The 21,091-nt window shown below is 51.1% G+C and overlaps 5 protein-coding genes across 13 annotated transcripts; 3 read left to right on the top strand and 2 right to left on the bottom strand.

Annotated features, from left to right (window-relative positions):
• Positions 1-281: 281 nt before the first annotated feature.
• atpv0e2 (ATPase H+ transporting V0 subunit e2) lies at positions 282-3,482 on the bottom strand. Its single transcript, XM_037248852.1, has 4 exons — positions 3,248-3,482; positions 2,521-2,568; positions 2,211-2,309; positions 282-1,853 (listed from the first exon to the last, which is right to left on the bottom strand). Exons 1-3 carry the CDS (start codon positions 3,349-3,351, stop codon positions 2,216-2,218), a joined length of 246 nt encoding a protein of 81 aa, XP_037104747.1. The 5' UTR covers positions 3,352-3,482; the 3' UTR covers positions 282-1,853; positions 2,211-2,215.
• A 499-nt stretch (positions 3,483-3,981) lies between these two features.
• On the top strand, positions 3,982-8,627 carry parn (poly(A)-specific ribonuclease (deadenylation nuclease)). Of its 4 annotated transcripts, none has more exons than XM_037248204.1 (25): positions 3,982-4,127; positions 4,320-4,397; positions 4,475-4,554; positions 4,635-4,702; positions 4,890-4,971; positions 5,065-5,125; positions 5,207-5,375; positions 5,446-5,508; positions 5,591-5,629; positions 5,707-5,752; positions 5,815-5,895; positions 5,971-6,027; positions 6,096-6,173; positions 6,257-6,300; positions 6,378-6,420; positions 6,486-6,561; positions 6,637-6,747; positions 6,833-6,902; positions 6,980-7,035; positions 7,104-7,190; positions 7,271-7,514; positions 7,611-7,729; positions 7,829-7,871; positions 7,934-8,085; positions 8,224-8,627. In XM_037248204.1, the coding sequence occupies exons 1-25, from the start codon at positions 4,109-4,111 to the stop codon at positions 8,283-8,285; spliced, it is 2,028 nt and encodes a 675-aa protein (XP_037104099.1). In that variant the 5' UTR covers positions 3,982-4,108; the 3' UTR covers positions 8,286-8,627. The 4 variants fall into 4 exon arrangements, with proteins under 4 accessions (XP_037104099.1, XP_037104090.1, XP_037104081.1 ...); XM_037248195.1 differs by having other exon boundaries at positions 7,931-8,085; XM_037248186.1 differs by having other exon boundaries at positions 7,920-8,085.
• LOC119120917 (RNA exonuclease 5-like) lies at positions 8,619-13,156 on the bottom strand. The gene is made up of 18 exons (XM_037248173.1): positions 13,023-13,156; positions 12,275-12,532; positions 12,087-12,213; positions 11,926-12,028; positions 11,737-11,844; positions 11,567-11,652; positions 11,399-11,514; positions 11,185-11,323; positions 10,926-11,123; positions 10,758-10,846; positions 10,583-10,691; positions 10,365-10,460; positions 10,158-10,295; positions 10,001-10,093; positions 9,615-9,876; positions 9,393-9,547; positions 9,217-9,326; positions 8,619-9,145 (listed from the first exon to the last, which is right to left on the bottom strand). Exons 2-18 carry the CDS (start codon positions 12,514-12,516, stop codon positions 9,076-9,078), a joined length of 2,241 nt encoding a protein of 746 aa, XP_037104068.1. The 5' UTR covers positions 12,517-12,532; positions 13,023-13,156; the 3' UTR covers positions 8,619-9,075.
• A 237-nt stretch (positions 13,157-13,393) lies between these two features.
• On the top strand, positions 13,394-16,408 carry eri2 (ERI1 exoribonuclease family member 2). Its single transcript, XM_037248361.1, has 9 exons — positions 13,394-13,550; positions 13,906-13,961; positions 14,034-14,114; positions 14,189-14,316; positions 14,395-14,557; positions 14,618-14,718; positions 14,922-15,003; positions 15,066-15,154; positions 15,499-16,408. The coding sequence occupies exons 1-9, from the start codon at positions 13,528-13,530 to the stop codon at positions 16,240-16,242; spliced, it is 1,467 nt and encodes a 488-aa protein (XP_037104256.1). The 5' UTR covers positions 13,394-13,527; the 3' UTR covers positions 16,243-16,408.
• Positions 16,409-16,460: 52 nt separating this feature from the next.
• On the top strand, positions 16,461-19,133 carry thumpd1 (THUMP domain containing 1). Of its 6 annotated transcripts, none has more exons than XM_037248452.1 (6): positions 16,461-16,575; positions 17,090-17,325; positions 17,553-17,772; positions 17,890-17,975; positions 18,104-18,266; positions 18,360-19,133. In XM_037248452.1, the coding sequence occupies exons 2-6, from the start codon at positions 17,116-17,118 to the stop codon at positions 18,932-18,934; spliced, it is 1,254 nt and encodes a 417-aa protein (XP_037104347.1). In that variant the 5' UTR covers positions 16,461-16,575; positions 17,090-17,115; the 3' UTR covers positions 18,935-19,133. The 6 variants fall into 6 exon arrangements, with proteins under 6 accessions (XP_037104347.1, XP_037104356.1, XP_037104374.1 ...); XM_037248461.1 differs by lacking the exon at positions 16,461-16,575 and adding an exon at positions 16,633-16,753; XM_037248479.1 differs by lacking the exon at positions 16,461-16,575 and having other exon boundaries at positions 16,766-17,325; positions 18,360-18,719; positions 18,780-19,133.
• Positions 19,134-21,091: the final 1,958 nt, after the last annotated feature.

The raw sequence follows: 21,091 nt of genomic DNA, 5'->3' as shown, positions 1-21,091 counted from the left end.
AATCCCCGCATTTACACAGAGATACATATACAAGTGGAATTGGCACGCGGTAACAAGATTCCTGCAGCGACTCCCAGGTGATGAATACAATCATCCATCCCTCCATCCAGGCCGTCTCCTATACATGCGTGCATAAATAATGATTTCTTTTTTGGGGAGGAGTCAGGCGTCGGAACATCATGGCCTATTTATGAATATTACAGAAGGATAATCTGCAAATTTATCCCATTTAAAGCCCACATTTGCAGGCGTTTGTGTACGAGTGGTCTGAGACAATCACGTCATTTCATTTGAGATTTACGAACAGCTTTGTGAATTCAAATAGAGTATGAGAACAAGGTAGTGTTTGAAGGAAAAGGTCTTTCTTTTCACAAAAGTCTCTTTTTCATCAGAATAAAAAAAAAATCATAAATTTGCAACATTTTGAATCTGACGAGATAGTGTAGCGAGGGAGTGGCAGCTCCATGTCGGCCTACTTGATAACGGTCAAGATCATCTTCTCATCGCCATAGTAACCAGATATATGTCACGGCGTGCAACACCTGTGAGTTTCAAGTTGCTCATTGTTCAATGGCAAAAACAATTTCATGTTGTGTGTAGAAATACAAGGACAAAAATACCCCCCCCCCCCTTGTGTAGCAGGACCAAGCTAACAGAAGGTGAGGCTGTGATTATGCGCAGTACTTTTGAAGCCCAACAACCTCAAATGGCTGCAAGACCAAAATTGTAAGTGCTGTGTCATTGTGAAATGTCTGAAACGGAAAAGTCTACAGGAGCTGCTGCGTACATTCCATACTGTTGAATTCAACACAAGGAAGTTACTCTTTTTATTCTTTCACTTCTTCACACACATAACAATCATTAATACCAGGTCACAATGACAATTAGAGCTGTGATGGATGTTGTTGCCATGGCGACTCCACATGCACACGCGCGGGCACACACACACACACACACACACACACACACACACACACATTGACGGGATTACGAGCGGATATTAAAAGCAGGAAGCACGGAACGTTATCCAAAGTGCTTAGCGGCTGCCGAGCGGAATGTGGCGCGCCACAACTTGGAAGATTTCCACAGTTGCTTCCCTGATCCAAAAGAAAAAAAGTTGAGTCGAGAGGGTCGGGCTTAGAATGCCGTTGTCTTTTTTGCGGAATTTGGTCTTTGTGAAAAGTAGCTGTATTTAGATGTTGATTTGGAATCTTTGGGTTTGTTGGCTTTGTCTTTTGGGCTAAAGCATCGCTGGTTAAAGGAAAATTAAGAGGGAGGAGCAATCAGGACACCTCGCTGCGGTTGAGGCTCAAAGCGAAAAGCAAATCGCAGAGGAAGCGCCAAGGAGGGGTATTTTGTTTTTTGAGGATGGCAGGTGTCTAAAACAAATTGTTTCCACCATGTCCAACAGGAAAAATGCTCAATTGTAACAACTTGGTGTCATACTTCTGATTGGAGTGTTTTCTTTTGAAACTGTTTTACAAACGCACATGCATCCGTCAGAATGTACATTTTGCCGCGCAAAGCGTGCTCAAATGCATCTTACGTGTGCCCCGCTGTGAATCGGGTGAGCGGATCACCACGGCAACAAGGATGAGGAGAAGGAGTTTGGGGTTGCTCACCATGTTTGGGGGTGTTACAATGACATAGCACTCCGTTCATTACGTTCGCAGATTAAACTATAAATACACATGAAAAAAAAAAAGTGGAACTAACACATTGCACATTTAAAGGTTTGTTAAGCACTCATTTAAATAAATATCAACCAGTACAGTAGTCTTCTTCTTAAAAGTATGGAACTTGGGGTGTGTGTGTGTGTGTGTGTGCGTGCATGACGGCGATATAAGGGCCGCCTGGAAGAAAAGGAACACAATATTTGACATTATTCATTTTCATGATTGATTCTTGAATGTCTTAAGATATTTAATGGACCATATTGGCATCACAATGAACAAAACATTGAAATGATATCCAGAGCATATACTGCTAATGTAGCACATTCAAATCCTATTTGGTATTTAATTGCTGTGCCTACAATGTACCATGTTTCAATCTTATTGATGTCTAATGTACCATATCCCATGTGTCAAGTAACATACGTGCAGAATATTGGTTTGATTTTGAAATATGAATAGTGTCTCATATTCAATGTCTAATATTTTCACATCTCACTTAAATGCGGATGTTGACATTTCATGTTCATGTCTCACCTGGTCTACTCCCAGAAGTAAGTCAGGTACCAAATGGTTTCGTTCTTCAGTTGAGGGCCAAACAGAGGGTTGGTCTGTGCCAGGATGGCTATTAACCAGCTGTGGAAAAAAAAATAAAAAAAATACACACAATAATCAAAGACTTCGATATGAAAACATGATTAAGGCTGCGGTCAAACGTGCTCGCCGAAATTCAGACTGGATGATGGCGTTTGGCTCCCTCTGGCGGTGTCTTGTGTGAAGTGTCCATACATTTGGTTGGAAACACAACGACGTTGAAAATACACAAGTGTAGTTACAAAGTACTCACAAGAGGTAGCAGCAGATGGCAGTGAGAATCAAACTGGAGACAATCACCCTGAAAAAGAGAGTCGCACAATACAGGAGACTTTACGCCACAGGAACTACCTGCACCTTTGGAGGCTCTCGCAGGCTTGTAGTGCGACAAAGAATAAGTCGCAAAATTTAGCAACTTATCCTATCACGAGGGAGTTTGCCCAGAACAAGCGATTTGAGCCTGTCATGACGAAATCACCAAAGAAATAGGGCATTGATCCCACAACTAAAGATTTGGCCCCAGATAGGAACCTTTGGAGGAGCCTTACATGTTTGTACCACAAAAACTCTACCATGGAAGAAGGAACTAGTAAAGGGTGTTACTAGGAAACTAGCAACCTTTGGATTAACCTTGAAGAATGAAAACTCTTCTACCAATGTACTTGCGGACTGTAAAGGGCAATAATGAAACTGGTTTGGGGGGCACTGAATACATTCTGAACCTGGTTGGGGGGGGGCACTGAATACATCCCGTGATAAGAATATGCTGTCCAGATGATTTGCGCTTCCATTTCTGGGTTTATGGTTATCATCACACTTTCCCTCATCACTGCTACATTTCGTGATGCAACCACAACGACAACAAAAAAGGCTCTTATTGTAGCATTGAGCTGGAATAGGGCGAGCAAGAAGAAAAGATAAAGAGGGAGCGAACCAATTGAAACGTAACATCGCTAGCGTTAGCCGCTAAACCTTCTTACCCTCGATTTGGTCCTTTGGGCACCAAAAAGGGAGCCACCACCCCCACCAGCGCCCAAAGGGTGGTGAAGCAGATCATCGGCAGGGCGAGAGAGTGCGACACCATGGCTCCAGTCGGGGGGGAAAAAATCGAATTGCTTCAGAAATGTCTGCTTTCGGCGGTCAATAACGGGAGCATCAATGGCTGCCGCACAGGCGAACAGATCGCTTGTCACGGTGGGCCCGCGGACCAAAGAGAGGGGCGGGCGGGCGAGCGCCGCGTATTGGGCGCCTTCCATCTTTAAAGTGCCAAAACAGCCCGCCCACTAAGCGGGACTAGCATCTGATTGGACGACATGGCTGCCTTTCACTGTTGTTGCCTAGCAAGGTTCCTATCCGATCCGAGAGAATGATTGATATTTATTTGAATGTTTAATTTCAAGCTGGAAAAGGAAATTGGGGTAAAAAAAAAAAATCCCTTAAATTTGTACTTGTATTTACTGTTTCCTATGATTGTTTTTTTTTAATAGCTTTTTGTTGTGCTATTTTTTCATTGAAATCACGTTTGCTTATTCCCAGTATTTGAACGTAAGAGACGACGATATGTTATTTGGTTAATTAATGTAATGAAAGTCTAAATAATGCTCGTTATTTGTAGTCAGTCATCATAACGTCCGGGAGATACTCGAGCAAATGTTAAATCTTTGCGTCTGTAGGAAATGCTTGGAGTTGCGAATGGTAGGGGGTCGTTCTTGAGAATACCCAAATTCCCAGCGCCACCTGAACGCACCTTGAAAAGCAAAACGAGGTCGGTCGGCGGGTCGGTCGGCTAGCAACCGTTAACAGTCAGCAGGCCAGGCGGCCTCAAGAAGCGTCGCTTCGAGATGGAGGTGACACGCAAATGTAAGTCTCACACGGCGGCCCTTGTATTTTGTCATCCGCACGGGCCGCTATTTTATAAGCGCAGCGTGTCGCTTGAAAACGACGCGCGCTGCGCTCGCTGTGACTCCCCCCCCCCCCCCCCTCGCTAGCGCTGGCTCGTGTGCTTGGAGCAACCTTAGCCCGCTAAGCTAACGCGAAAATTGCCATTCTCAGCTTTTAAAGACTGTTTAAACCTGGTGTACGCCGCGATAGAGGAGGCGGACTTTCTCGCCATCGACGGAGAGTTTTCAGGTATGACTAAATGCGTGCTCAGAGCCGGCTAGCGTGGATGTGAGCGAACCGCTTGCGTGTTGCGTTGTGTTGCCCAGGGATCAGCGATGGACCCAGCGTCAGTGCGCTCACCAACGGGCTGGACACGCCGGAGGAACGCTACACTAAGCTCAAAAAGGTTTGCACACCTTTTGTGACATTCGGAGCAATCCCCGCGGGCGGCCTGCTAATTGAATCTCTTCTTTCCCCGTCTTCAAGCATTCTATGGATTTTCTACTCTTCCAATTTGGCCTGTGCACCTTCAAGTATGACCAGAAAGACTCCAAGTGAGTGTTTTCCCAAAAGAGATGAGTGGGAATAGAAACCCGAGTGTGGATGTTCCCCCCCGAAATCACCATCGAATATATTGAGTATTATTTGACTCATTTTGATTGAATCCAGATGCTTGCCCCAAATGGCACATTTGTAACATTCTGGTCTTCCAAAGTGTCGCTGTCATTCTCTCTCCTGCAGGTACATCACAAAGACTTTTAACTTTTATATCTTCCCGAAACCTTTCAACCGGGCGTCACCTGACATCAAGTTTATCTGCCAAGTAAGTCTGCTACTTTCCTGTTAAGAATGTTTCCACTATAATGGAGCACCTGGATTAAAATTAAATTGTATTTGTTTGTTTCTATGGTTCTAGAGTTCCAGTATTGACTTTTTGGCCAGTCAAGGCTTTGACTTCAACAAGGTTTTCTGTCACGGTGAGTGAAATGGAGATTCGGGAGATGGTCTGAACTTTTCGGCGAAGTCTCCCTCCCGGTGCTAACGTCCGGCTTCAACAGGAATCCCCTACCTGAACCACGAGGAGGAGGCCCAGCTGAGGGAGCAGGCGGAGGAGAGGCGAAACCAGCAGGCCAACGGCGCGGGAACGCCGTCCTACGTGTCGCCGTCCTGCTCCAAGGGCCCCGCCCACGTGCCCGACGAGCACAAGGACTTCATCGACCGAGCCGTGTAGGTCTCGCGGTGGCGCGCTTTTGACGTGGCCCGCGCAATGACGTGCTTTTGACGTTGCCCGACGCAGGGAGAAGGTGGAGGCCCTGCTCTCCGGCACGGAGAAAAGCACCGACCTGGAGCCGTGCAGCGGGTAGGCCGCCCGCACGCCCGCCCGCCGGGCTACGTTATCAGATGGTAGGTCCGATGTCCTCCCATTTGTTTTGTGTCCAAAGGTTCCAGAGGAAGTTGATCTACCAGACACTCAACTGGAAGTGAGTGCGTCGTCTCTCTTTGCGTTTGTTGTTGAACTCGTGCGAAGGCTCACGCGACGCTTCTCTTGGGCCCACAGGTTTCCAAAGGGGCTCCATGTAGAAACTGTGGAGATGGAGGACAAGGTAGAGAGAAAGAAGATGAAATGGATGAAGGTGCTCAACCTTTTCTTCCCTCTGCGTGACAGAAGGAGCGCATCATCCAGGTCAGTAAGGTGGACGACGAGGAGAGGAGGAAGAGGGAGCAGCAGAAACTGGAGAAGGAACAGGTTTGCTAACAAAACGAGACTCTCGCTTTGAATCGTTCTGACCATGACGATTGGCGTGTCTTTCAACTGGGCCAGGGGCAACTGAACGACGCCGTGGGCTTCTCCCGGGTCATCCACGCCATCTCCAAGTCTGTGAGTCAACCTGGTATTTGCGCAAGTGTGAGCGCGAGCCGCCGCTAACGCAACGTGTTGCTGGGCAGGCCAAACTGGTGGTGGGCCACAACATGCTGCTGGACGTCATGCACACTATCCACCAGTTCTATTGCCCTCTGCCGCAAGTATGCGCACAGCTTTCTTTTTTTGGGGGGGGGGCTGGGGGTCATCATGTCATTTGACGCTTGCTCCACTTTCTGGCTCTTAGGATCTTCACGATTTTAAGGAGGTCACCATGTGCGTTTTCCCAAGGTGCGTTTCTCATGACGGGAGAATGCTTTGCGTGTCGGCAGTTGCGTGATTTCTTTTCTTTTGTCTTCTTCCCACAGGCTTCTGGATACAAAGTTGATGGCGTCCACTCAGCCCTTTAAGGTGGATCTCCCCGCGTGAATCCTTTTTATTGCAATCTTTTGCAAAAAAACTTCTTCTCCATGCAGGAGCTGATCAGCAACACGTCTCTGGCCGAGCTGGAGAAGCAGCTGAATGAAAGCCCGTTCAAAGCTCCTCAGATAGGTGAGCGGGCACATGCACGCACGCACGCACGCACGCACCGTGGGACGTGTTTTGACGGGTGCGCTTTTCCCGCAGAGGCCGCCCAAGGCTTTCCCAGCTACAACACGGCCAAGGAGCAGTTGCACGAGGCCGGCTACGACGCCTACATCACCGGCCGCTGCTTCATCTCCATGGCCAACTACCTGGGTGGGCGGACGGCTGGACGATGAGCTTGGGACCGAGCCAGCCAGACGGCTTTGGCCTAATGGCTCCGCTCCTTTTCTATTTTCAGGCTCTTACCTGGCGCCGCCCAAAGCGCACGTGTCGGCCGGCTCCAAACTGGTGGAGCCTTTCTACAACAAGTGAGCGATGTTCAGCCGGGCCGCCGCTCCAGTTTGCGTCCGCTCCGCCGTTTGTTTGATTGTTTGCTTGCTTGCAGACTTTTCCTGATGAGGATAATCGACATCCCCTACCTCAACATCACGGGACCGGACTGTGAGTATTGGCAATTTGCGGCAATACTCACGTGGTCCGGAAATGTCGAGCCGTCTTTGTGGTTCCAGTGCAACCCAAGCGGGACAACGTCCTCTACGTGACCTTCCCCAAAGAATGGAAGACCAGTGACCTCTATCAGCTCTTCAGTGCCTTTGGTAAAGACGGCGCAGCCGGCGCGGTTCTGCCGGCAACTCTCTGGCCGTCGCTCACCTGCCGTGGTTTCCCGCCCGCTCAGGAAACATCCAGGTCTCGTGGGTGGACGACACGTCGGCCTTTGTGTCCCTCAGCCAGACGGAGCAGGTGCAGATAGCCATGAACACCAGCCGCTACGCCGAGAGCTACAAGATCCGGACGTACGCCGACTACGTCCGGGCCAAGCGGCAGGACAAGGACAAGGAGAAGCCGGCTCCCGAGTCCTGGCCCGAAGACGGCTGGCTCAAGCCTCACTACGCCGCTTCTTCCGTCTTTGGATATTCCGGGTACGAAAGCAAAGGTCTTTGGCCGCGTCGGCTCTTGCTAAGGGTCCGGCTTGTGCAGTAAGCGTGAGAGCGACCCGTCTTTTGTCACGGTCTCAGTGCTCTTGGGAAGCGCAGCGGCAGTCCCATCCAGGCGGAGCAGGGAAGCGGCGGCGCCGACGGCTGGACTCGCTACTCGTACTCGGACTGTGTCGGGAGCAAGAAGATGAAAACTGACGGTGGGCGGGCAGGCGGGCGCTTTGCTTTTCATCGTGAAGTGGATTTCATCCTGAACTGGTGACATTTCCTGATTGCAACCAAATTGTCATTGATTGTAGAAGTTGTGGAGAGCAAGACGTCAGAAGGGTGGCTGAAGACCACGTAAGTCCGTCATTTCCTCCATCCGTCCGTCGGACGCCCCTTTTGAGTGACGGTCCCCGCAGGGACGCCGCCGCCGAGTCCTCCGAGTCGAGTCCCGGGGAGGACGGATCCGAAGGCGCAGAGTCGGCAAAGGACGACGAGACGCTCTGCTGGCGGCGGGCCGCAGCGGTCGTGCCGCCGGTGCATCAAAGTCAAAAGAAGAAGAAAGCTGAAGGTCCGATCCAGTTCAGCGTGTTGTTCATTTGTTGGGGGGTCTTGAATAAGCAGAATATCTGCTCCAACTGAGACACATTTTTACTTGAGTGTACTTTGATGGCAGCCAAGAGACTTATTCCTTTTTGCTTTTTTTCAGTTTCTCCTCGTTCCGGTGCTGGAACGTCATCGTCGCCGTTTGAGGTCCCCGAGGTGTGGTAGGTAGCACCGAGGCAACTCGGGACCAGCCAGGCGGAGCGGCGAGGCGCCCACAAGCCATAGAGATGGACGGTTGCGCTTTCCCACACTTCAACACGCACAATCCAAACAGTTCTTTTACACACGGGGCAAAACCGGAATGGAGCTGGTGCGCTCTTCTCCATTTTGTGTTTTGTTAGTTTTTTTTTTTTATACTTGCGTGCGCATTAGCTAAGCTGCCGCAAGGTGAAAGTGTCGTTGACAACATCAGGGTTGAGCGTGAGGTCTATTTAAAATGCTGTCATTTTAAAATCAACAAATATGATCTTGTTTTAGCAAACGTACAGAAAGGATATCACCAAACAATGTGATCATTTATTATGGCACTGATTTGGTTGGAGGTGATGATTCTATGTTTTGTTTTTGTACAGATGTTTTGTCGCTGTTCGGCAAATGTGACAAAATGGTTACAAATATTTACCTTGTTTTTCTACGAGGTTCAAAAATCTTTCGGTATTTCCTTGGAAAAAAGGGCAGGGAGATGAAAAAATTAAAGCATTTTCTTACAATCACCGCCTCCGTCCGTCACTTTGTTCAGCACATTTTTTTTCTTCTGCCATGTCACCTGGGCAAACGCAGTACAAGGCCAGGGTTGTTGTTTTTTTGTTGTTGTTTTTTTGCCTGCCCAACAGCAGCAAAGCAACAGCATCACTGATTTTCATTGCGACAAAGTTTCAGAACGCCTTGATGACGGTGAAAGTTTGGGCCTTGAAGACACCAATCCATTTGATTTCCAAAAGTCAAGAGGCGTCCGTCATGTGAGACCTTTGACTTTGGACTTGATCTCCAAGAAGCACAGGCCAGGTGACGGCGGCTCCTCGACGCTGAGGAGACGCAAAGGAGGAAAGGTCAAGTGAAAGAAGTCGCAGGGTTGGAAAACAAACCAAAAGCTCACCTGTGGGGAGCAAGCAGCAGCACCACAGACAAGGCGCCTTCTGGGAGAGAGCGGAAGACTTTGCCGAGGCGCGCGTCCAGCTTTTGCATCCGGTGACGCTCCGCCACGTTCTTCACGGGAGAAAGCGCAGAGGGTTAGTGCCGAGTCAGCCCGTAGGTGAGAAGCGGCCGCTCCACCTGAGGAGGTTCCGGCTCCGTTTGGCCTCTCCGCTGATGCGGCCCTCGGCAAGCGGCGTGGGCCGGAGTCAGCGCCGGACACGTCACGTACTTTTCCGACCAAAGTTCCGCGGCGGACTCCACGGCCGCCCGTTTGCCCTCGGAACGCTCAAACTCTGGAAGAGGAGAAGAGCCACAACAGTTGAGGCCAACGCGGCCTAAATGACCCACGTGCATCCTCACGTATGAAGGCCCGTTTGGCCCGTCCTCCGGGTTTGCCCGTCAACGTGACGCTCTCCACGGCGCCAAAGCGGCCAAACGTCTTCATCAAGGTCTCGTGGCTCAGTTGGCCGGAGGCAGAAGCCTGGCCGGAGGCAGAAGCCTGGCCGTCCCATGCGTGAGCGCGCTTGAGCGTGTAGAGGCGGCAGGCGTTGACGGCGTCATTGGTCAGCGCCTCCAGAGTCACGTCAAAATCCAGCGTGGACTCGCTCACCGGCCTCTGAACCTGAAAGGGACGGAGCAAATGCGTGTGTGCAAGGGGGCTTTTCTTTTTCAATTGCCACTGTTGCAATTGTAAAAGAAAATAGGGCATCCAATGAATGAATGAATGGCTGGCTCGGCGAGCCCACCTTCAGGGCGTGTCCCTGCACGGGGGCCCCGTTGAGCAGTTGCAGCGCCAGCGCGGCTCCTTCCAGTAACTTGAACTCCACGGCGGCGTGAACCTGCACAAAAGCCACCTCAGATCTCACGCGGGATATTTCGCTCGGGCGTGTGAATCAAACGCACCCTGTGCGTGCCGGTCAGCATTTGGACGGCCCTGACCGAGCCGCAGCGGCTGAAGAGTCGCCTCACTTCTCCCTGGGAGAAGCCGGCGGGAAACGGTCCGGCAAACACCACGCGCATTTGCTGAAGACGGCGGCTCACCTAACAAAGGCACGCACGCACGCACAGTCAGTGGGACAGCGCGCACACACTCGTGCGCCGAGTCTTCACCTTGTGGTCTCGACATGGAGGGCGGCTCGAGAAGGAGGAAAAGCTGAGCACCGAGAAGAAGGGCCGCTTGCTCTGTCCCAGGAAAGAGGCCAGCACCTGCACACGAGTGCCTTGACGAGAAGAAGCCCTCGCTCGCTCGCTCGCTCGCTCGCTCGCATTTTCCCTCCGTCCATCCGTTTGTTAGGACGCAGAAACTCAGCCAAGGCCCGGAGCCTCACCTGTTTGTCCGAGTTGTGCCACAGCTGATTGGCCGGGTGTAAGGTGATGTCACGGCGTTTCCCCACATAGCAGAGGGACCTGCCCAGACGCTGCAAAACATCGGCAAACCTGGGCAATGCAGGCAGGGGGTGTTACCATAGCAACGCAACACAAAGCCGCGCTTTGGACGCGCACCCGCTACTGGGCGCGGGCTCGTCGCCGCCGCCGCCGTCGTCTTCTTCCGCCGTCAAACCCCAAAGGTCCTCCAGGTGATCCTCGACAAGCTAACAGAAGAATGGAAAAGATGGGTCGGCGGCGGCAAATCTCCACAAGGGGTCACCAGTCACAAACCCTAACCCTTACCTTCAGAGGTGACTCGCTTATGAAGTATTTGGCCAGATCCAAAGCGGCCAAGGCGTCCTCCGCCGGACAGTGGCCTTCCCGCTCGGGCGTCTGGATGCTCCTGCCGAGCACCACCTCGGCCAGGAGCTTCAACTTGAACCTCTGGCCAAAGTCTTTCACGTAGAGCAGCGACGTGTCAATCACGTGAGGATAGATCAGCTGCGAGGAGTCGGAGAATTACGCGCCGCTGTGGCTTTCTGTCCCGGCGCCTCCCGCTTACTTTGAGAGCGGCTAGGTCGTTGTTGACAGAGTGGCCCACCAGGACGGCGTCGCGCGGCAACAGCGTCCTCAGCTCGGCTTGGACGTCACGCAAACTCCTCTTGACCGGATCCAACATGGCCGCCGTGATGCCGGAGAACCTGGCGGCGCACGCAGGCTTCGGAAGTTTGCGTTTGTCTGAACTCATAAACGTTGGCGAGCTCCACGGCGCTTACTTGGTGAGGTAGTCGAGGATCGGGCCGTCGGGTTTAACCAGCCGGTCCATCGCGCACTTCCCCTCGCTGTCCACCAGGCAGACTCGGGTCAGCTCGTAGCCCCTCCTGGTGAGACACTGTCGCCGGCTGCGGTCACTTGGGGAAGGGGCGGAGCTCAGGTCGTCTCACCATTTCGCAGTCCAGTCCAAAGAGAGGGCTGGCGTCCGTCACGTCTACGCAGTCGGCGCACGCAAAGTCCTCGAAGCCGGGCAGCCCTGGCGACGGCGAGAACGACGGCCAAGCGGAGGGTGAACGCCAGCCTCTCCAGAGGAAGGGCGGAGGCGGCGACGAGCCGTCACCTTTCACGGGGTAACGCCGCTTGATCAGCTCCTCCTGGCCGAGCACGTAGGCCGTCAGGCCCCGTTTGCCCGTCCCGTACTTGAGCACCACCGGGTGAGTCCTCAGCGCTGCAAACACCGTGGCGTCACCTCACACACATTCTCCAGGACCGACTAACTGGTCTAGAAGAGCCAGCCTTTCTCGCCGACCTTTGTTCAGCTTGCCGTCTTGCCGCGGCGGCGCTTCCACCGGCGTGCCGAAGATGGTAGAAAGCAGGGCGCCCTGGCCGCCGCCCGACGTGAAGGTCAACCTCTAACGCAAACAAGGCAACAATAAGCGTGGCTTCTCCTTAGTCAGGGAATGGACTCACATTGCTGAAGTGGCTCCTCAAGTTGCTAAGAGTCAGGTAGTGATTGTAGAAGTCGCTTTGGCTCACGCCCTCCACCAGCACCACGTTGACGCCTTCAACACGGCTTTGTGCGCGCACATCACACCAACTGCAAAACACACACGGCCGCTCAGGCCTAAATTCACTCAGGCGGCCCCGAACGAGCGAACCTCGGCGACCTCGGCCGTCCGACCGTGCCGCCGTCCCCGAGAGCGGCGTAGTGCAGGAGCTCCGTCAGCTCCTCGGCCGCGATGGGCTGCCGCAGGCGTTGGGGAGCCACAGAGATCAGCGGGTCCGCTCGCTCGCTTTCGTCGGCGCGTTGCCTTCTGCCCCTCTTCGCCGCATCGGGAGGAAGATCCGCATCCTTTTTTCTTTTCTTCCCGTTGAAGGGCTTCGAGGGCGAGGACTCCATTTTGCGGCCGGCCGATCTTGACGTGGAGGCAAAATGAACACTGAAGTCGTTTGCAGCGCAATTCGTGCTGGACTTTTACCATCATTGATGAATGAGGCTGTTGCTAAGCGGGCGGGTGTGAAGGAGCAAATTAGGGACTGTAGGCTGAGTGCATGAGCGGGTTACGACGAGCATAGGTGGGTTCATGAGTTGGACGGTGATTTGGTGGCGGCGGATTATGGAGTGAGTCGGTGAATGCTTTATTTAATGAACGAGTGAGGGAATTAGTTGAGTTATTAAATCAGTTCATAAGTCATCTCGCGAGTTGACGAGTGAGTAAGCAAGTTTAAACAAGTAGGATTTTAAAAAAAGCTCGATCAAATTGTTAAGTTAAAAAAAAAAAAGTTCAGACCAAATGCAACCACTTCAGTTTAATATTCATGCTAATACATCAGTGTGCTGCGTTAAGCCACCAAAATATAATAAAAACTAAATAAATAAATAAAAGAAACTGCACATTTAGTTACCGTGTTATGACGTTCCAGCACCTTCCAAATTCACATCTTTCAAATTACGCTTGAAAACACGCACACACGCAGCGCGTGAGCGGAGAAGGAAGGAAGGAAGGAAAGCTACTTGACGATGGAGACACGTCAAATCCGCTGGCTTGAGTCGCTTACTTTCAAACTAAATCGCAGATCATACACATCGATAACAATGCTTGGGGTGTATGGCCGTTTTTTGGGACTGCTAATCCAGTTCATCTTCAATGATTAATACATATTTCTCAGAGGTGTTTCATCGAATTAACGTGGTGAAATCCGACGGGTGAAGCTTTATTTTGAAGCTCAATACGGACGCGCGGTGTCCGGATCCGCTTTCACTCTGCTCTCGATTTTGCTGCCTTGCGGACCAAACTAGCCAAGCACCCAATCATGGATGCGACTCGTTTGAAAAGAAAGCGCCATTGCCATTTGCTGTTTGCTTGCCTCCGTTGAAATCCTGCAACACGGACAAGCGCAAGCGGCGCAAATGTCGACAAAGAAGCTAGCCAAGTGAGTATGTTGTGTTGAGCTCAAGCACATTGTCCTTAAATTGTACGTACTTGTAATGTCTGTTCGAGCAGATGTGTGATAAACAATCAAGTCAAACCTTTGTGTGTGAGAGAGAGAGAGAGAGAGAGAGAGAGAGAGAGAGAGAGAGAGAGAGAGAGAGAGAGAGAGAGAGAGAGAGAGAGAGAGAGGTAAACAAGGCTGCTGCAGTATTGGCTTTAGCACCATCGGCTTCTGCTAATAATGTTTGCTGAACTTGTCGACGTGCGGCGAGGAATCAATTTGTGTTTGAATTGTGAAAGATGACGTGTGATTATTTGAACGGAATCTTGCTATTCTTATACATAATTGTGTCCAGAGAATTGGGCCTGCTGAGGCAGTCATCCGCGGGGCCAAAGAAGACTCTGCTGTCAAGTTAGTGACGTCATGAAACAAGAACGCTCATTTGGAATTTCGTAGCTGATTGTGTTTGATGTTTTGTATCAGATCAAATATTTTCATACCTGATTGTCATTGATTTTGAGTCCACATGTTGGCGAGAGAAAAACAACCTCACTCAAGAAATAAGTAAGTTTCCATCCATTTTCAAAAGTGCCTTCTCATTGTTTTTGCATGGTAATTGTTTTGGTTTTCTCCTCGAGTCGAGTTCCCGGCCGTTCTTCTCGATACCTGCACGGGTGAGATGGAGTCGGAGTTTCACGCGTACGTTCAACCTCAGGAGCGGCCCGTACTGTCAACTTTCTGCACCGAGCTCACCGGGATCACACAGGTGACTGACGGCAGATACGGACGGCGGGAGTTGTTAGAAAAAAAAAGCTCAATTAAAAAAAACAGCCACGCCTTACAGATGCAGGTGGAGGCGGGGGTCCCGCTCCAGATTTGTCTGTCTCAGTTCGGCCGCTGGCTGCAGAAGCTGCGCCTGGAGAAGGGTGCCGTCTTTGCCGCCCGGCAACAGAGCTCCTCGGCCCAGCCGCCCGGCCAAAAGCTCTGCGCTTTCCTCACGTGGTCAGGTAGAACATTCGCTATCCAAACACGTCAATCCGTGATTGTGAGAAGGCGCTCGTCATCAGATTGGGATCTCGGCGTTTGCTTGCGCTACGAGTGTCAACGCAAGCAGATCCACAAACCCCACGTGCTCAACAGCTGGATCGATTTGAGGGACACGTACAGGGTACGTTTATTTTGCACTTCTTTGGGCAAACAAATTAGGGGGGGGAAACGCTTACGTTGTGTCATTGAGAATAGTCAATTGAAAGTTTCTGAAAAGGCAACACTATTGCGCGAAAAGAATTGGACTCAACTTTTCTGGCGCCGTCCGGAGAGAGCGCCCCCTTGCGCTGCCCGTGGCTTCAAACGTGATTTGCTCTCTTGTAGAAATTCTACGACAGGAAACCCCGAGGTCTGAACGGAGCACTGCAAGACGTGGGAATAGAGTTCTCTGGCAGAGAACATTGCGGTACGGGAACAAGAGCTTCACCTCGACTCGTCAGCTCGTAACGATTCCATTTTGTTCTTCAGGTCTGGACGACGCCAGGAACACGGCTCGGCTGGCGGCCAGGATGATGAGGGACGGCTGCGTGATGAAGATCACAAGGAGCTTGGAGAGGGTGAGTGGACGTCCCACCTCACGTTCCCCTTCCTCGACTCCCGCCTCTTGCTCGCCACCGTCCTCCCCAGCGCACGCTTCTTTTAAATGAATCAAGTATGGATGGGCTTTTTTTTTTTTCCCCAGAAATAAAGTTGTAGTTGCTGTATACCGTACTTGAATAAAAATGTTTGTTTTCTTCTGAGATAAAAATGGCAATTTAAGGAGCACAAATTCATTGTTTTGCAAGAGTAAAGAAGAAAAATACGACCAAAAAAAAAAAAAAGAGTTGTTAGGTTTACAGGAATGGTTTTATTTTGAAGAATTCCTCAAAGCTCCCTACGTACTGTTGTCATCTTATCACAGACACCCTTGGCAGCCAAACCTGCGCTGAGAGAAAATTGCCGAAAGGCCCCCGGCCCCAACAGAGCAAGCCATCAGACTGCGATCAATAAAACAAGGTCCACCGAGGAAAACAGCCTTCAGGTCCGAGGCTCCCTTCAAAGCCTAAAGACACTTGTGGGTGGGAGGACAACACCGCTGTGGGGCATCTGCAAAGAGAACAACGGCAACGGCCCGCTTCCGTGCTCCTCCGTCGTTGGCGGCCCGCAAATTCCAACCTCGAGGGAGGAGGAGTTCTCCGTGGAAGACGAGGAGCGGTCCACGTACGACGACGTGGTTCTGGAGGATGGCGCCGAGGGGGCGCTTGTTTCGCACGACGACGCGGAGAATCCTGAGGCGAGCAAATCAAAAGAAGCCTGCCCGTTCAAGCCCAATTGCTTCTTCCTCCGGGAGAGGGCGCCTGGCCCTGATGTCGCCATTGGCGTCGCCGCCCTTTCCACCCATGGGAAGGTGACGTCGCCACTCTGCCACTGTGGACGACGCGCCAAGCGTCTGCGGGTGTCCAACGGGGGACCCAATCAAGGAAAGGGGTTCTACTGCTGCGCCGGCCGCCGCTCAGTTGGCGGCGAGCAGACGGGGCCAACCCAAAATAAGCGGTGCCACTTTTTCCAGTGGGAGTCGGCCCTAAAGTCCAGGTGGTCTATTTCGACGTCTCGCGTCAGAGCCACGCGGCCGCCTCCCAAGTCCATGTTGAGGAAGAGCTGGTAACGCTCAGTAAGTCATTTGAGGGCTTCACATTATGCTTGCAAGCCTGATGTGGAGGGGCGGAATGATTTGGGGGGGAAAAGTATTGCAGTTATTTATATTTTTTACTTTTGAACAAAACGAGCAATCATTTAGATTGTACTCCAATAAACAAGAAAGATGTCACAGAGTCGACTCCCGCTCTATTTGGTCCCCATAACATGACAGAGCGGCGTAAATTGGTATACTGACCCTCATAGGCCTCCGTAGAAGTCCTGGTCTTTTGAAGTGAGTGAGTGAGGGGTGTCTTTTTTTCACCTAGTTACACTTGCGAATATTTATCACAACAAAGAGCTAGTAAGTTGCGTGTGACCATTATTTCTTTCACAGTAAGTGTGACTCAATACATTCTTACGTTGTTGATCACTTACTTGGCGTAATTGTTTGTCCCTCCTCTCGTGCCGTAGAAGCCTCGTTTAATCCCAATGAGGTGTCCGTCAATCAATTGCATTTTCTCCTATTTTACACCACTTGGGTAAGATTCCAAACGCTATTTTTCGAGTGCACGACCTCGACGAATTCTCTTTTAACTTTGCTTGGCGTAGCTCGACGGCGTGCTTTTTGTCCGTCCTCGCACTCCGTAGAGTCCCTGCAAAACGTGAAAGTAGCGTCCTTCCGTCACAGAGTGTGAGCGCACCTTTCGAGTAACACATTTTAGCAACTTGACTTGGATAAACCCTCGACGTCTTTGGGACTGCGTGTCGCTTTTAAATCGTTTCGCAGCTTGCAGCCAAGCCCGCCGCCGAGCTCAGCGGCTAACACACAGAGCCTCCAAAGAAAAAAAAGTAAATATCATCCCATTTATTAATAGCTGTCTCCAGTGACGTCATTGGCAAGATGTCGGAGGCGCAGAACGCGTTTCGGAAGCGCGGCAAGAAGCACTTCTTCGGCGCCCAGCATCACGCTAAACGCTGGAGGGGCTCCAGGGAGCTCGAGGTGGGCATGCAGGGCATCCTTATCACATGCAGCATGAACCAGAGGAAATGCGCGGCGGAGGCCTTCAACCTGCTCAGCGAGTACGCGGACAAGCTGTACGGACCCGAGAAGGTAGGTAGGTAGCTAGGTAGGTAGGAAGGAAGGTCAGTGTCTGTCACATTGGCTCTTACACTGAATGGTGAAAAGTGTTGACATGACAGTGAACATCAACTCAGCTTTACCTCAAATGTCAGTTGCTCCAGTGAAGTCATGCTTTCCACAAGACAGAAGGACTTGTTCAAACAAGACCGACCGAATGGCTTGCATTTTATTCATCTTCATTTCATGACACTTTTAAGCTGACATTGACAACGTGCGACTTTTCCGCCGGCGGCCAGTTTGAAGAGGAAGCCGGAGAATGCAGCGAAGGAGAAAACGCCAAAGAAGAAGTTGACGTGGAGGACGCTCTGAAGAAAGAGGTGGCGCAGCTGCGAGCGGGCGGCGGGAGACAAGAGCGACGTTTCCAGGCCCTGGACAGCGGAGCCAACAACGTCATCTTCATCAGAACTCGCAATCTGGGTAAACATCATCAATGCTGGGTCCAAGTCAGCTACGTAGGCTGCCCGCAGTGTCCAAATCTGATGGATGGTCGGATGGGGAGTGGCGCGTTTTCATTTCTGCTACTCAAAACTGTAGAGTCCGACAAGCTGGTTCATCACATCTTGTCCGATCTGCACGCCACCAAGAAGAAAAAGACGCGCGTCATTCTCCGCATGCTGCCGGTGAGAAGCAAAAAATCAATACAACAGCGTCCTACTTTTAGCAAGATGACTACAATGCACTTCTAGCAAGCGAGCAGTCGGCATTTCTTTCATGTAGGTCATGTATGTCATGTGTCAAATCCACGCAGGTCACGGGCACGTGCAAGGCCTTCCCGGAGGACATGATGCGGTATATGTCCACCTTCCTGGAGCCTTGGTTCAAGAAGCCCAACCACGCCACCTACCAGATCGCCTTCAAGGCGCGTAACAACAGCCACAACAAGAGAGATGACGTCATCAAGGCCATAGCCGGTAGGCCGCCGGGGAGGGGGGTTAGGGTTAGGGTGAGGTCTATGTCTTCCTCCGCTTTTCATGGCTTTTCCCCACGTGTTGTGTCCCTCGCAGGTCTGGTAGGCAAGCTGAACCCCAAGAACAAGGTGAACCTGACCCAGCCGGACCTCACCATCATCTTGGAGGTGATCAAGAGCGTATGCTGTGTCAGCGTGGTCCGCGAGTACACACGCTACAGGAAGTACAACCTGCAGGAAGTGGTCAAAGACGAAGAGCCCAAGAAGGAGGACGCGGCCAAGGACGCGGCCAAGGACGGCCAAGGCGCTGCTACCGAACCGGCGCTTGCGGGCGGCCGCGAGGCGCTCGGGAAGGAGGAAGACGCCGCCGCCGCTACCCAACCGGCGCTTGCGGGAGGCAGCCAGGCGCCCGAGAAGGAGGAAGACGCCGCCGCTACCCAACCGGCGCTTGCGGGAGGCAGCCAGGCGCCCGAGAAGGAGGAAGACGACGCCGCTACCCAACCGGCGCTTGCGGGAGGCAGCCAGGCGCCCGAGAAGGAGGAAGACGACGCCGCTACCCAATCGGCGGTTGTGGGAGGCAGCGCGGAGGAGATGCAGCTGGCGGAGGAACACCTGCAGGAACAATCTGCAATGGACGACCAGCAGAATAAGGCAGAAGGTGATGGAGAGTAACTGTTTGTTTTTCAAAGTTGATTATTTTGGGGGGGGGGTCAAGCAAGCTTAGTAAGTCGTTTCTGCGCTGTCTTTTTAACCCTTCAAAAGTGTTTTTTTTGTACTCGTGCGATTTGATTATAGGTCAACATGTGTCACATTCTGTTTTTCTGTCAAGAAAGGTCCAGAATTAAACATGGCTTCGACTCGTGTACATTTTGACCACTTTTGTGCCCCAATGTTTTAATTTTCACGTTTGAGGCCATTGTTATTTATGCGTCTGCTCCACAAGCTGTAAAATGAGTATACATGACTGCTTTCTATGAGCCAATTTACGTTTGGGAGCTCCAGACAGACATGACATATCGTTGAAGAAGCTCATGAAAATTTGTGGTTACGGTTCAGCACGCATCATGCTAATTTGTGGCCAGGAATGACTAACTTGTGTGGTTTAATCAAATGTCAACAAAGGGAGGCACGCTGATGTCTTTCTTCTACCTTTAGTGTTTGGAGAGAAGGCGCGCTCCATTTGCATGCGCGATTGGCCGTACTTTACGTGCACTTCATTGGTTCAATTTCCACCCCAATCTCATGCGAGGTTTTTTCCCCCCTAACGGCAAACAGCTCCATTTTCAGTTCCTCTACACCTTGCGTGACAGAGCCAGTCGTTGGCATATGATGAGCTCAGCTCAGCTCAGCTCAGACCTTCCACCACTGCCAGCCAAGTTGTACCTTTCTTTGCATCATTTTGACAAGTTTACCACCCTCAACTGGAATGTTTCAGGTTGGCGGTCAGCATAACGTTTTGATTTCCTCCGTTCGTTGTCGTTCAGCTTCAATGTGACCCTTAAAAGTGGCTGGCTCTATGCTATCATTATTATGATCATCACGATTGGAGTTCAATGGTAGCCGCAGTGCTCCCGTGTGCCACCAGACGGCGCAAAACTTCCATTTACCAGCACACTGACATCCTTTTTCTTTCTTTTTGAAAATGAACGTTATAAAACGCATAGACGCATTTCTAGTGTGACGTTGCAGGACGATAATGGTCAGACTGAGCTACTTGTATTGTTTTCATGCATTTAAAACGACTCTTCCTACACGTAAGAAGGCTAGTTGTCATGCTAATGGTTAGCTTGTGTTAAAATACGTACTGTTTGCGGTCAATTGTTTTGCTCACCAAATTTTAGTTCAACTAAAGCAGTAGAAATGTAAAGCTGTTTGATATAGTTGTAGTGAATAATTAAGTTCCCACGCGCCGGCCGCACATATACTCATGCTAAAGACGTTAACATGGGCAATATCAATAGTACAAGTGCATTTTTATGCTAAACTTTAGATAGCCTAGATTTCAAAAGTCCACTTGGCCCTCTCTAAATTTTAGATTTAAAAGAAAAACACACCACAATGAACCTTTTCAAAACTTTTCCCACCAGAAATTTGACCTTTAACCTGTTTAACTCAATGAGAATTTTTTTGGGGGGTGTGCGTGTGTGTGCGTGCGTGGGGGGTCAAATTAACCAGGATCAAGTGGTAGTGCAAATGTGCACACTCTTTTGTAACTGGAAATGTGGCATTTCAGGTTTGGCCGGGGAGATGTTTATTTCATCAGGAGAGCTGTATATTTAATCATTGTCTGTTCCACTTTTGGGCTCACTCGGTGCTCGTTACACTTTGGCGGGACCGTCGCTGACCCGGCCGGCATCCGTTATCTCGGGGTTATTTACCTGCAAAATACGCCTCGCCAGAGTTGTCGTGCCTCCAATCAGCGTCACCCCGCAGACGAGTCAGACTTTTCCGATTGGATTAGCCAATTAGACGCGACTCGGGGACGCGACGGCGAGCGTACAGTATAGCTAGCGTCACGGTGGACTTTTAATGATGTGGCTGCCTTCAGCACAGTGAGAGCTGGCAACAACACAATTTGCTTCTGAGGACTATCCTCAGGCGACAACAACAATATCGAAAGAGATTTAGTGCACGACGTGGACTTAGTCAAGAGTAATGAAGAAAGGGGGGCGCGCGCGCTTAAACACAGCCATGGAAGCCAAGGGTCGGACTTGGCCTCCGAGGCCGCCTCTAATGAAGCCTCGGCGGGCTGTCTGGGGCCAAGCGGGGAGGCTGGCGACACGTCCGCGACGTTCTGCCGCGCTCTCCGGTTGAAATGTCACACGGCCG

Source organism: Syngnathus acus, chromosome 1 (assembly GCF_901709675.1).
Source record: "Syngnathus acus chromosome 1, fSynAcu1.2, whole genome shotgun sequence".
NCBI classification, from domain to species: Eukaryota; Metazoa; Chordata; class Actinopteri; order Syngnathiformes; family Syngnathidae; genus Syngnathus; species Syngnathus acus.
Note: the sequence above shows the minus strand (reverse complement) of the source record. Positions and strands in the feature narration are given on the sequence as shown.

Excerpts from the sequence above, each read along its gene's own strand:
- atpv0e2 (XM_037248852.1), bottom strand. The coding sequence starts at position 3,351 with ATGGTGTCGCACTCTCTCGCCCTGCCGATGATCTGCTTCACCACCCTT. Across the intron at positions 2,569-3,247 it reads CCCAAAGGACCAAATCGAGG|GGTGATTGTCTCCAGTTTGA; the intron begins GTAAGAAGGTTT and ends TCTCTTTTTCAG. Across the intron at positions 2,310-2,520 it reads GCCATCTGCTGCTACCTCTT|CTGGTTAATAGCCATCCTGG; the intron begins GTGAGTACTTTG and ends TTTTTTCCACAG.
- parn (XM_037248186.1), top strand. Across the intron at positions 7,515-7,610 it reads TCCGTCTTTGGATATTCCGG|TGCTCTTGGGAAGCGCAGCG; the intron begins GTACGAAAGCAA and ends TCACGGTCTCAG. Across the intron at positions 8,086-8,223 it reads AAAGAAGAAGAAAGCTGAAG|TTTCTCCTCGTTCCGGTGCT; the intron begins GTCCGATCCAGT and ends GCTTTTTTTCAG.
- LOC119120917 (XM_037248173.1), bottom strand. The coding sequence starts at position 12,516 with ATGGAGTCCTCGCCCTCGAAGCCCTTCAACGGGAAGAAAAGAAAAAAG. Across the intron at positions 10,296-10,364 it reads CTCCATGTCGAGACCACAAG|GTGAGCCGCCGTCTTCAGCA; the intron begins GTGAAGACTCGG and ends TGCCTTTGTTAG. Across the intron at positions 9,327-9,392 it reads CGGAGCCGGAACCTCCTCAG|AACGTGGCGGAGCGTCACCG; the intron begins GTGGAGCGGCCG and ends TCTCCCGTGAAG.
- eri2 (XM_037248361.1), top strand. The coding sequence starts at position 13,528 with ATGTCGACAAAGAAGCTAGCCAA. Across the intron at positions 13,962-14,033 it reads AAAGAAGACTCTGCTGTCAA|ATCAAATATTTTCATACCTG; the intron begins GTTAGTGACGTC and ends GTTTTGTATCAG. Across the intron at positions 14,558-14,617 it reads CGCTTTCCTCACGTGGTCAG|ATTGGGATCTCGGCGTTTGC; the intron begins GTAGAACATTCG and ends GCTCGTCATCAG.
- thumpd1 (XM_037248452.1), top strand. The coding sequence starts at position 17,116 with ATGTCGGAGGCGCAGAACGCGTTTCGGAAGCGCGGCAAGAAGCACTTC. Across the intron at positions 17,773-17,889 it reads CATCAGAACTCGCAATCTGG|AGTCCGACAAGCTGGTTCAT; the intron begins GTAAACATCATC and ends TCAAAACTGTAG. Across the intron at positions 18,267-18,359 it reads CGTCATCAAGGCCATAGCCG|GTCTGGTAGGCAAGCTGAAC; the intron begins GTAGGCCGCCGG and ends TGTCCCTCGCAG.